General features: G+C 35.9%; 1 protein-coding gene across 1 annotated transcript; it reads right to left on the bottom strand.

Annotated features, from left to right (window-relative positions):
* Positions 1-11,550: 11,550 nt before the first annotated feature.
* On the bottom strand, positions 11,551-13,090 carry LOC111913769 (epidermis-specific secreted glycoprotein EP1). Its single transcript, XM_023909481.3, has one exon. It carries the CDS (start codon positions 13,071-13,073, stop codon positions 11,769-11,771), a length of 1,305 nt encoding a protein of 434 aa, XP_023765249.1. The 5' UTR covers positions 13,074-13,090; the 3' UTR covers positions 11,551-11,768.
* Positions 13,091-13,737: the final 647 nt, after the last annotated feature.

The raw sequence follows: 13,737 nt of genomic DNA, 5'->3' as shown, positions 1-13,737 counted from the left end.
TCTACATCTAGCTGAGTTTTCTTCTAACAACAGCTATCACTCGAGCATTAAAATGCCTCCGTATGAAGCCTTGTACGGAAGGAAGTGCAGGACGCCCGTTTGTTGGGGCGAGGTTGGGCAGAGGGTACTTGGGAGTACCGATATCGTGCTACGGACTACGGAGAAAATCCAAGTGATTCAGGATCATTTGGTCACAACGAGCAGTCGTCAGAAAGGTTATGCCGACAAAAGACGCTCCAATCTTGAGTTCCAGGTGGGAGATTATGTGTTGCTTAAAGTCTCCCCCTGGAAAGGTGTGATTCGATTTCAGAAGCGGGGAAAGCTCGGACCCCGATTCATTGGACCCTACAAGGTCATAGCCCGTGTAGGGAAGGTGGCTTACCGTTTAGAGCTTCCTGACGAGCTTAGTCTAATTCATAATACGTTCCACGTGTCTCGGTTACGAAAATACGTTGTCGATGAGAGCGCTGTGATACCACTGGAGGACATACAAATTGACGAGCTTCTCAATTATGTTGAGAAACCAATCGCTATTTAGAACGAAGACGAAAGCTCTCCGCAACAAGACTATAAACCTGGTTAAGGTGCAATGGCAACATAGGAAGGGTTCGGAATGGACTTGGGAACCGGAATGCGAGATGCGGGCTCATTATCCAGATCTATTTCTAGGTGTTGACTTCGAGGACGAAGTCTGTTCTTAGTGGGGGAGAGTTGTAACGCCCCGGTTTTTCTCGGTACATTTGGTTATTTTAATTTAATTATCATTGTAACCTTGGGTTAATTTATTTAACCAATGTCTGATTTATTATGTTATTGGGCTCTTTTGATCATCTTGTAAACTCCTTTTATTGAAGTCCATGGACTATGGGCCTATTTGCAAAGTCCATCTAGTAAATAGTACTTAATGTGTTAATTGAGCCATTTGGAACACACACAAGAAAAACACTCTAAACCCTCCCTCTCTCTCTCTCTAAAATCGTCCTCTATCTCTTTGGGATCAAGATCATCCAAGGAGATGTTGTTTGGAGCTTAATTCTTGTTCATTTCCAGCCTTGATTCATATTGGTATGAACCTCCTTATCATTTCTTACAACATGATTCATAACCTTGTTCTAGTTTTATGATTTCATCTTCACTTCTTCTCCTTCTTATTTGATTTGTAATTGTATGTTATACATCATCTCAAGGTCCTATCTTCACCCCATATATGGTGGATGATGGATCTAGGGGATTACATGTAGCAAAAGATCATGGAAACCCTAAAAGGGAGAATGGTGATTTTATGTGCTTTATGTTCATTTTCATGTTGATTGTTATTACAATCTTGTGGCAAAATGAAATCCTAATGATACCTAAACCTTTTTAGTACCACCATGATCATGGGGACTAAATTGTGATGATGAACACATCTTAAAATGTGTTTCAAAGGGAGAAGGATGGATAAGCCAAAAAGGAATCACGGGTGGCTACGATTCTGTTTTCCATCAGATCTATAGTCATTTTGTAAATCTAATATCTTGATATCTATAACTCAAACGGACCCCAAACCAGTTCCAAAAGTTCACAAATTGAGTTGGCTAACTTTCTTAAGAAGGCCAACCTCACTGATAAGGACTTTATCTATGGGAAAGAATGGCATCTTTGCTATTAGGTCTGATCCGGGTCTGTTCTGATATGTCATTTTGTTTTCATCATTTCTAAGGCTTGGAAAAGGATCCAGAGTGATTCCAAGTTTCTATATGTTCCTTATATTATTAATTTAAGATCTGGAGAATATCGGGTGTTATTTCCAATTATAAATTGGTTAGAATGGATCCACACTCCAGATCAGTGGGCAGTCACCAGCTTTTGCTAGTGCTGTGATTGTCCACAATGTGAATTTTATATCTGGAGTTTGGGAGATGCTTTTCATTCAATTCCAACTCTGAGACTTTCATTTGTATGTCCTTTACTTCTATTAATTTTGGTTTGGACGAATTCTACTCACAAGTTAGGTAGAATTGGCCAACATCACTTAACTGTATTGTTGGAGACAGAAGTGATACACCATTTTGTAAACTTCATATTTAATTCATCTTTTGGAGTTAGAATGAGTTCTTTATAGATGTGGAATCCTGAGCAATCATAGATTCCTATAATATTTAGTTAAAGCTATGTTTTTGTTTTAGATTTTGTAGTAAATCCGTTTTAAACAGCAGGTCTGTTTTAGAGACCTTGCTGTGATTACTCTTTTCTCAACTCATAGCTTCATTACTTCTCCTTTCTAACCTTTAGTCCTTCGTAGGTGAGGTTTTGAAGTTTGCTCAAGCTTGGTAGCATTATTTGATTCTTAGCTATCCTTACTACTCACTCAAGGTGAGTTCTCTCACACCGTTGTATTGATGATTGTGTTTGCTAGTTAGCTCGTGTGTGATTATTTGAATTTATTATAAAAGCATGCTATATAAGTATTGTTTTAATTCGTACATGTGCACTGTATGTAACTAATCATGGATATGGGGACACCACCAAAGGATACGGATTTACCGGTGCGGTGGGTAGGTAAGATCACCAACGTAATACTCATCGTGAGGTGCGGTGATTAGGGCCAAGTGATACGGGATCTTCCCGGTGCGGCTCAAACCTACAAGTCCTTCTTGTATTATTGGCGTTGATTCGTTCTTTGACCTTATTATAAAACTATAATTGGAAAATGGATTAGGGTTAGTAAATATGAATGTTAGTACAATGTCTGTGTTTGAATTCACTAAGCTTTGTGCTTACGGTTTCCCTTATAACTTTTCAGGTGTTAAGATTAAAGAGGCTAGGGCTTGACATGGAGCACCGGGACATCACTACTAGTTATTTTTGTTGGGACCTTATTATTATTATTACTTCCACACTTATTTTATAAGATTATTAAGTAGATGGATTATGTTATGACTATTTCAGTTGTTTTAATTTAATGTAAGATGGGTTTTAAAAGTTTAAAATTTTTGCAAAATGTGGGTGTCACAGTATGGCCATTCGAAATTGGATTTGTGACTTTTCAAAGTTGAAGATTTAAGATAAAGCTTGTGGTAGAATTATGAAGGTAGCTTTTACAGTGGAATTCTTCATCGAGCTCTGCTAAAGCTTTTACAGAGAAGTATCCTTTACAATGAAAGTTCTTTATCGAGCTCTACTAAGGACTTCTTATATCTCCGACTTCTAGTATTTTCTCGATCAAGTGACATTACGAATCTTAAAGTTTGGGTTGTTACATGATATTTTTTTGATGGCTTATATCATTAGCTTATTTGAAGATCATTTTGACTTGGAGGGCGATCTCTTCAAAGACAAGAAGTGATTCGGTTTCTTTGTTTTGAAATGGGTTTTTATGGCGGGTTTGGTTTTCATGAAGATTTTTTTGGGATTACATTCGAAAATGAAGTTTAAAGACATTACTTCAGTGCTTGGTTTATATATCCTAGAGCCCGTGTTTGAAGTCTATTAAAGAATCATTGCTTCATATATTCCTCATTGCAGATCTTTTTATTTACTAGATGCTTGTTTTGGAAGTTAAAGCATTGTCATCCATTTCATACTTTGAGGGGGGAGATTGTAGGGTTTCAAAGCACTCCATGGATGATGGCAATGGGCCCCTTGATGAAGTGTAGGTTAAAAGCTTAAGACTTGTCTTTTCCTTATAAATAGTCATGTATTATTCATTATTAGCGTTAAGAGTGAGGCAAAATGTAGTCGCCACGTTGTGAGGTTTCTGATGTAGTGTTAGATTCTTTAGTCTATGCTGAAAGTGTAATTTATTCCTCATGTATTCAATAAATCAAGTGATCATTTGACCTAATCTCCATATTTGTATTTGTTCTTATTTTCCGCATCTTGTTCATCAAATCTCAATTAAGGCTTTAATCCCAACAATATGCTCTCGGCAATCGGGATAAAATCCACACTCTTAGTCAGTCTATCCACAATAACCCATATATAATCAACACCCCGCTCCATCCAGGGTAACTTGGTGATTAATTCCATGGTGATCTTCTCCCATTTCTACATATGGGTGGGTAATGGTCTATGCTATCAATAGCGCGCTATAGCGTTTTGCAGTGTTACTGAACCGCTATTTTGAAATAGCGTTTACAAATAGCCGTAGCGCTATTAGCGACGCTATTAACCGCTATTTACCACGAAACTCATCAGCGCTATAGCGATGCTACACCCGCTTTTACAATTCCGTACATATTGGACTACTTTGACAAAGTAAAAAACGATTGTGTGTTATTTCAGTATTAAATCTTTATTTTTTATACTAGTCCACTACACTTTCTGTCTTAATAAGTCCAAATAATAAATATAATTAATTACAAACTACAAATCAACAAATGACAACTTCCCTTTCTCGTATGTTTAAGTACTTAGAAACCACGAACGATTTTAGCTGTAATGACATTTTGACACTTTTTAGTTTCCATATAACTATATTAAAATATTATATATAGATTATGTTATGTTTTTATATGATTTTTTATGATTTTAATTCCATATAGTATTAATAATCTAATATATAAATTTTTTATAAATATATAATCTAAATTATACATAATATTAAATAACCGTTATACCACTGCTATACCACCGCGATAACCACGATTTCAAATAGCGGCATGTGACCGCTATTGAAATTTGGACCGCGATAACTGCTTAGGTAATGGTTGCAGCTTGTCATGAGGTCACTAATGTTTGGCTTTGACCTTCCTATAAGTTAAACATCGCTCAACAAACCAAGCAACTTATCTCTTCATGCAAGGCCACCAATAGCTCAACCTCAAATCTCGGTACATCTTCGTGGCCCCTGGATGAATAAAAAATTTGGACTTGTGTGTTTCCTCTAAGATTGTTTGTCTCACCCCACCTGTCGTCGAAACACAAAACCTACCACATTGATTCAATAACCCCTGAATGTCTCTAACAAATAATGGAATCTACCCTCTTATTCGCTTCGTCTTCCAATTTTCTTTCTTCAATCCTTATACCTGAGCCTCCTTGATCAATAAGTAACAGTCATCCTCAAACAAATATATTGAATCGATGAGCATACCACCTTACGGCTCAAAGCATCGGCTACCACATTGGCCTTCCCGGGATGGTACAAAATCTCTCAATTAAAATATTTTACCACATTTAACCATCTTCGTTGCCGCATATTCAAGTTCGACTGATCCATCAAATACTTCAAACTCTTATGATACGTGTAGATTGTGCATCGGACCCCGTATAACTAGTGCCTCCATATCTTGAGGAAAAACACTACTGCCCCCAATTCTAAATCATGTGTAGCGTAACTCACCTAATAAGGCTTCAGCTGACTCAAGGCGTAAGCAATCACATGTCCACTTTACATAAGGACAACATCAAACCCGAAATAAAAGCTTCACAATACACCACAAAATTATCCAATCCCTCATGTAAGGCTAGAATCGGGGCCTCGCACAGCCTTTGCCTCAAAGTCTTGAAGGCCAACTGCTAATATGGACCCCACCGAAAGGTCACATTCTTCTTGGTCAAGCGGGTCAAACGTACTGCAATCTTGGAGAACTCCTGACATGTGGTGTTCTTGGGGCGTTTCTTTTAAGATTTTTTCTCTTTGAAGTTTGACCATTATTGATGGTCAAAGTAATTTTATGGAACTTAGTATATATATATATATATATATATATATATATATATATATATATCCATTTTTGTTTCCAGAAAGAAGGGACCTATTATGTGACAACTCTCATAATACTGAAACGAGATTCTATTTCTAGCATAGTACGTTAAAAAAAGTGCGTATAATTTTTTATTTTTTTCTTAAGTTTTCTTCATATATGTGAGGCTGGACATTGTTGTACTCAGTGATAATGTTAGACAGTAAGTCAAGAAAAAGTGTGTTTAATTTTTTATTTTCTTTGTGTTTTCTTCATATATGTGAGGTTGTATATTGTTGTACTCATTAATAGTGTTAGGCTCTTAATGAAGAGGAAATATTTTCCATTCAAAACGAACAACCCTTTTTTTTGTTAGATGGATCCACGTATGAATACGGGTTTTTTCTTTTTACTAGATGTTTTCTTGATAAAGTAGTTATATGGTACTTTTTTCTTTAATCTTAGACACATCCTTCCCAGAGTTGTTTTATGTCATCAAATGATCTACATACGCAATATTCTTATTAGGTATATGTTACAAATAAGATAAATGGACAAAATCAGTAATCGTTTATTATTATTATTTTTTATTTATTTCTTCTCATGTAAGATTAAGTTAGACAGAGTTTTCAAGTGGAATTGTCCCTATGGATGATTCTTCTGTTCATAAATCAGATGACTGAGTAAAAAAATTCAGAAGGTGTCACTATCTTTCTGAATATATATTTTTTCTGTATAAAGTTGGTTTACAATTTAAATGTGTTTTTTTTCATGTAGTGGCTTACAAGTTTTGGTCAGCAGGTGAGAGAAAGTATTGATTATGCTATCTGCTTGAATTAGGCCTGTCGAAAAAACCTGAAACCCGTTCTACCCATCCGACCCGTTCCGAATTCGGGTAGAATGGGTCGGGTAGAACGGATAACGGGTATAAACATTCGGGTAATAGGTTAACCCGATAATAATATAGGTCGGGTTTTAGGTATGAATATTTATTTTCGGGTATACCCGAATTCGTTTTTTAAATAATATCAAATATACAATGCAGTCACGCATGCACACTTCAAATAAAACAAAACCCTTCATTTCCTTCTTATGAATGACAGCTTGACAGTCGACGCAAACTTGCAAAGGGAATACGACGTTGAAACTGAAGTCCTAAACCGTCATCACAATTCTCAATTTCTCACTATCGCATGGAATTAAATTAAAAAAGTACATAACATATTATAATGATTTGTATTATTATTATATATGTACTTGTTAATTGTATGGGGTATTTTCCTACCCGATTTTTTATTAAACCAACCAACATGTAAAAATAAAAAATTAAAAAAATTATCAATAAGTGTAATTTAAGAAATTTTCGGGTATACCCGATAATTACCCGACCCGACCTCAAACCCGAATACCCGAAACCCGAAAACCTGAATTTTAATATAAGTCGGGTATCGGGTATTATTTTTTTAAGGAAATACCCGTTCTACCCGGAACCTGAAAATTTTACCCGTTCGACACCCCTAGCTTGAATAGCCTTGGGTCGGGGGAAAATGGGTTATGGGTTCATGTTTCTAAACCTCTAGAGAATGGATATGTTAAGCAAATGTTCGAAGTAAGACATTGCTAAACTCTTCTTTTCAGCTAAAAAACAATGATATAAGTTCGCCCCCAAATGTAATTACTTTGCTTTTAATATTTGAAATTTGATCATCAGTTAAATTTTTGTTGTTTATGCAGTTACTGCATTCTGTGGTGCTATGGGATTCATTACTATATGGTTGGAGGTAGCTATCCATCTAATGCAGTTATAGTGGGTTTCGATTGAGATTAAATATGTATTGTTATAAGGAAGTTCAATAGATAATGTCTATCGTAAAGTTAAATTGAAGTTCACATATACTAAAATTCCTATAAAAATTTATTTAATTTAAAAAAAAAAGTAAATTGCACCTTTTTGGGTCATTGTGTTACTAACAATATAAATAGATAATGAAAACGAATAGAGTGTCAAGTTTGTATGTTTAAGCACATATATAACTTATTATTTTTAATCATAGAGTCAACCATTGGAGTTTTAAGCCCTTGATGTTTTTCGCTATGTGTTATATGTTGGATCCCCTTATTTTGAAATTATCAAAGTCAGTGTTCAACCCTTGGTGTTGGAAATTAGGTATGGAAGGAACCAAATTTGGTCTATATACTTTCACCCATAAATTCTTTAGATAAAATATTGGTTACACAAAATTAAATCGGAAGGATGTGCATTATCACACCTTTGTTTTGCCACGATCATCTGAAGTACCTGAAACAGTAAAATAAAATTATAATCCAAAGTTTAGTAAGTTCCCCTAATGTACCACCACACAACATATAACCAAACAAATATTGGGTCTACAACCTCCTGATTGGATTACCCCTGACCCACAACCTTGCGGTTGGAATGCCTCGGCGCACAACCTTCCGGTTGGATTGCCTAATACATGTTGGTCCATAGCCTCTTGGTTGGATTACCTCTGTCCCACAGCCTTCCTGTTAGAATGCCACGGTCACGACCTTTTGGTTGGAATGCCCCAGTCTGTTGACTGACAGTACAAAGCAGTACAGTCTCAACCCTACCATACCATGTCGACATATACATAATAAATAACAAATATCCATCAACATATAATCATATAATGAGTCATCAGACAAACAGGCAAATCTACAAATCACTACAACATAACAACATCGTATATACTAGGATACGGATCTAACAGTTCACTACAACATAGCAACATCATCTATACCAGGATATATAATCTAGTGAGTCGGTATTGGTGCCTTTGACCCACAAGCATAGTGAGGAAAAACTTACCTCTCAATCTCGAAAGATTATTGAACAGGACACTTCTTCGAATATTAGCTCAACCGGTCACCGATTCATTGGAACATGGCCAAACTTAACTTATAATCAAAATACCCCTAGGTCAAACTTGGTGAAAATAGGTCAACGCCAAAAAGTCAAAATGTCAATCTGAGTCCACTCAGCTAAGTATGCCCAACGTACTCAGCTGGTACGCATGGCGTACTCGAGCTTAACCAGAAACGGGGGTACTTGACCTTGTACGTGCACGTACCTGCGATACGCCCAACATACACGGTTGCTTCCTTTCAATCTATTAAGAGCTTAATTCTTTAATCTCTTTCGTCCAAATTATAGATCTAGTCCTCAAATGTTTTTCTTAACCATAAAGTTTCCAACTTTATGGTATTGCATGGTTATTAAGTGCTCAATACCAAAAACCCTAACTTCTTATCTCATAAGACATCATATTTTTTGAATGGAAGGAAAATAATGACCAGTATTACATTTTTATGCTTCTAAACACTCCAAAATTTCTGAAAGGACAAGCCATATGAATTAGAGTAACCGATACTCATAATACCAAGCTTATGGGACCAAAAGAACACAAATCCATGGCTAAACAAGATCTACTCAATACTTCATCAAGTTTATAGTTTTTTACCTTCAAATGGTGTCAAATGATGATGTGATTTTGGATCCAAAGTTGTCCACTCTTCTAACATGGTCTCCTCTTCTTCCTTCCTCCTTCAAGATCACTAAAACACACACAACGACTCAAAGATGCTATCAAATGGATTAGGGTTTGCAAATGGGTCGAAATGGGGTTGGAGGCTGATGAAAGAAATAAGCCTTGTGAGTTAAGGATGTTTAAATAGGGTCCAAACCCTAATTTAGGATTCTGCCACATACGCATGCTTCGCCCAAAAATTACGAAAATGCCATTATGGGCCAATTTGCAAACAATGCTCACACATAAGGGTTAGAAATGTAATTTACTTGAATTTTGAATGTATCACTTTGTATGTGTTAAAGCAATTTGGATGCATGTGGTACAATTGTTTAGGTGATTATTTGATAACTAAAATTATAAAAATAACATTATTTGCCCATGTGTATTTATTAAGAAAACAACATTTGGGTATGTGATCATAGCGGTCTATGTTGATGATCTAAACATCATTGGAAAGAATAAAGAAATCATTGAAGTAATTAAAATTTTAAAGAAAGAATTTGAAATGAAAGATCTTCAAAAACCAAATATTGTCTTGGTTTGCAGATTAAGCGTATGCCTAACGGAATACTTGTGTATCAATCAAATTATATAGAAAGAGTCTTGAAACGTTTCAATATGACCAATGTCAATCATTTAAGCACCCAAATTGTTGTTAGATCATTAAATAATGATAAAGATCGATTTCATCCCAACGAAGAAAATGAAGAAGTTCTTGGTCCAAAAGTACCATATCTAAATGCAATTAAGGCTCTTATATATCTTACCAATTGTAGTAGACCCGATATTTCTTTCACTGTAAACTTGCTAGCAAGGTTCAGGTTATCCCCTACAAGAAGACATTAGAATGAGATCAAACATATTTTTGATACTTTTGAGGAACTACTGATTTAGGGTTATTTTATCTTAACAATTCAAACCAAGGCTTGATTGGGTATGCAAATGCAGACTATTTATATGACCCTCATAAAGTTATGTATCAAATTGGATATGTATTCATGAATGGAGGTACCACAATTTCCTGGCGTTCTCAAAAGCAAACATTTGTTGCAACATCCTCAAATTATGCTAAAGTAAATGCACTGAGTGAAGCTAGTAGAGAATGCACGGATAAAATCGACTGAGACAACTCATTTTGTCTTCATGTGGACTGGATAAAGATAAATGTCCAACTTTAATTTATGAAGATAACTCACCATGTGTCACTAAAATTAAAGAAATATATATCAAGAGTGCGAGGACAAAACATATATCTCCAAAGTTTTTTTAGTACATTAAAGAGCTTATAAAATATCAAAAGGTTGAGATAAAATATGTTCAATCCATTAACAATGCATCAGACCTTTTCACAAAGGCACTTCCTACTGCAATCTTTAGAAAACATGTGCACGGAATCATAACGCGACATATGCATATAATGTAATAGATGTCAAAATTAGGGGAGTAAACTATTCACTGCACTCTTTTTCCCTTTACTATAGTTTTTTCCCACTGAGTTTTCTTTAGCAATGTTTTTAACGAGGTAGTACTTCAAGGTTAAACTCATATTAGAAAAATTACCATCCAAGGAGGAGTGTTATAAAATCATTGAATTATTGAGTTAGACAAAGCATGCAGATGAACAAATTTCACCACTAAAATAATTTTCTTTACCTATTGAGTTATTATTAGATGAGGTATGAATATGATGGTACCCATCAAATGTAAAGAAAAAAACACACAATTTTGAATACAATATTCTAAATGTTCAAAATTCGTCTCAAGTCTTTTTTTTTTCTTTCATAATGTTTTAATTTAGTTTAGTTATTTTTGTTTTAATTACATCGAATTTCTAACATATATAATTGTTTATCATAATTGTTTATCGTATTATTAAAACAACCATTTTATTAAATAGGGCTTACATATCGAGCGTTAGGAAAGAAGAAGCAAAAGCAAAGAACACACATTCTTATAACACTATGATCAGAACTCTTCTCAATATTATTTGCATAGCGATTGTGGCGTGGATGAAGCACTAAGGTTGATGAGATGTCAAAGTTTTCATTATACTTTTGAAGATGTACAAAATTTTGGTTGCGATGCTTGAAAGTATCTATCTACTTGTCTAATTTTGTAAAATATTGATAGACAAAAATGAAATACTAAAAATGCATAAAATATGGCTGCACGAATCAGACTTTGAAAAAGTCATACATGTTTAAAAAAAATAGTTTTTTTTTTCTTTAGCCTTTTTAATTAGTCTGCATAATTCAAGAAAAAACGAACAGTAAATACTGCAATTGTCGACCTTTTTGCTACAGATACAATCGACAGCAAATATTTTTTATATTATAAAAAACAAACAACATCAACTCTATTATTTTAGGTTGACAATTTTAATAAATATTAAAACAAGAATATTATTTGATTCCGATACAAACACGTAATCGAAGATTAAAATTTAGAAATAGAAAAGCAAATTGTGGTATTTTTGGAAATCTTATCTTCCTTATTCCTCCATTCCTCGTAGACATATACAGAACTACTAGATGGGTGTTTTGATGTAGGCCAAATGAGTCGAGTTCCCGACCCTCGTCAACGTTTTCAACTCGTTAGCAATCCAACACCTCGATAGATCAGTGCGATAGAAATACCCCATACACTTACAGTCGTTTGTGCATTTACTCTCGCAATCTTTCTGCTTCACCGGCCCAGTCCCCGGAGAGTATTTAGAAGTGAAATGGTCGACTCCTTTCAGCTGGTAGTAACGAGAACCACCCGCTTTACAAGACGGCGTCTTCACGTTGCATTTTGTGCTCCACGCAAAAACACCCTCCGACGACGGACACCCAACACACTGGCTATCCTCACACAGCCCAAACTTGCCGCAGCGTTCAGGCAGTTGGCACTCGTCTTCATATATATCCCCCCTCGGGTTCTCCCTTTTATCGAATAAACTGAACACCAGACTCCACATGCCAAAAGCCACATTCGGACGATAAGAGTAGAGTCGTAAGTTCCCGTCGATGCCTAATCGGATATACGATAACGTGTTATTGAATCGGAGTAAGTCCAAGTCCACATAAGGTTGAGCATCAGAGTTTGATAGAACAACCCTCAGTGCATTAAAGTCATTATTGTATTCGGTTTCCACGATGCCGAATGTTGCATTAACAATAGTCACATTTCGTTGGCTCACTTCCGGGAACGTGGATGACCAGTAAAGCATGTTCTTATAATACAAACCCAATCTCTTAGGCTCTATCACGAAACTATACGCTCCGTTAACGTTGTTCGTCGTTGAAGCTCTGCTGACGAGCTTCGTCGGACCTCGGATCCGGAGAGATTGACCAAACAAGAGAGTATCAGTAGGTGAATCAAAGCTTTGCCATACGAAACTACCCTTGGAGTCACGCAGCACCATATTACCATCGGAGAGTATGGCAAAACCGACGACATCCTTGTTGGCGGTGTTGGTTTGCCATGCGATCCGGCCATCTCTGTCGGCCAGTACAAGGTTTCCGTCGGAGCCCAATGAGAATGTGGCGTTTTCGCCAACAGGGTTGCCTCTGTTTGCTTCCCATACCCATCGCATCATGTATTCGTCATTTCGGACCCCCATGCGGAGACTGAGAGTGTAGACACCGGGTGTCGTATTGTAGAAACATAGCTGGAAAGGAAATGTGAATGGAGGAAGAGCACGATAGTTTGGGGCGTATTCGGAGTTGGCTTCTCCAAAATCGCCTTGGTTGACATACCGAAAAGTGTCGGCGGGGGGAACAACAGCGTCTGAGATGGCGAATGATATGAAGATGAAGCAGAAAAGCATTAAGGAAAGAGAAGAAGCCATGGTTACTGGTGCTACCGTCGGATGGATGCTATTTATAGAAAATTACATATTTTTTTATTAAATAATTATATAATTTATTGAAAACGTAAGGGCTACTGGTATCCCGGTTTTATGTGTTAAGTTTATTTATTAATTCTTTTCAATATATAGATTATACAATATCAAATACGATTAAAATTTAATTTCAAAATAGTAATATTACTTTTAAATTCTTGTAGAATGGTCATTGTGCTCGCTATTTTTTTTTTTTATAATTTATTAAATTTATAGTATTAGATGGTATTAGTAATAATAAATTAATAAAAGAAAGAGACCAAAGAGGTTAATCTTATAACCATTTTTCAAGATTTAAGTTAAAATATGGGACTTTTCGGACAACTGCAGAGAGCTAGGGATGAGCATCATAACCGGGTATCCGCTTTTGGAACCGGAACAGCCTCGGAACCGCCGGTTCTGGAACCGAACCCGCCTTAGGCGGTCCCGGTTCCGGTTCCTAAAGTTTTGGAACCGCCTTATGCGGTTCCGGTTCCGGTTCTCATTTTGTTGGAACCGCTACTCGCCGTGTATCCGCCGGAACCGGTTTATATATATATATATATATATATATATATATATATATATATATATATATATATATATATATATAGCAAAGTTGAAAATACAA

Source organism: Lactuca sativa, chromosome 7, assembly GCF_002870075.4.
Source record: "Lactuca sativa cultivar Salinas chromosome 7, Lsat_Salinas_v11, whole genome shotgun sequence".
In the NCBI taxonomy this organism is placed as follows: domain Eukaryota; kingdom Viridiplantae; phylum Streptophyta; class Magnoliopsida; order Asterales; family Asteraceae; genus Lactuca; species Lactuca sativa.
This window is presented reverse-complemented; position numbering and strand designations above follow the sequence as displayed.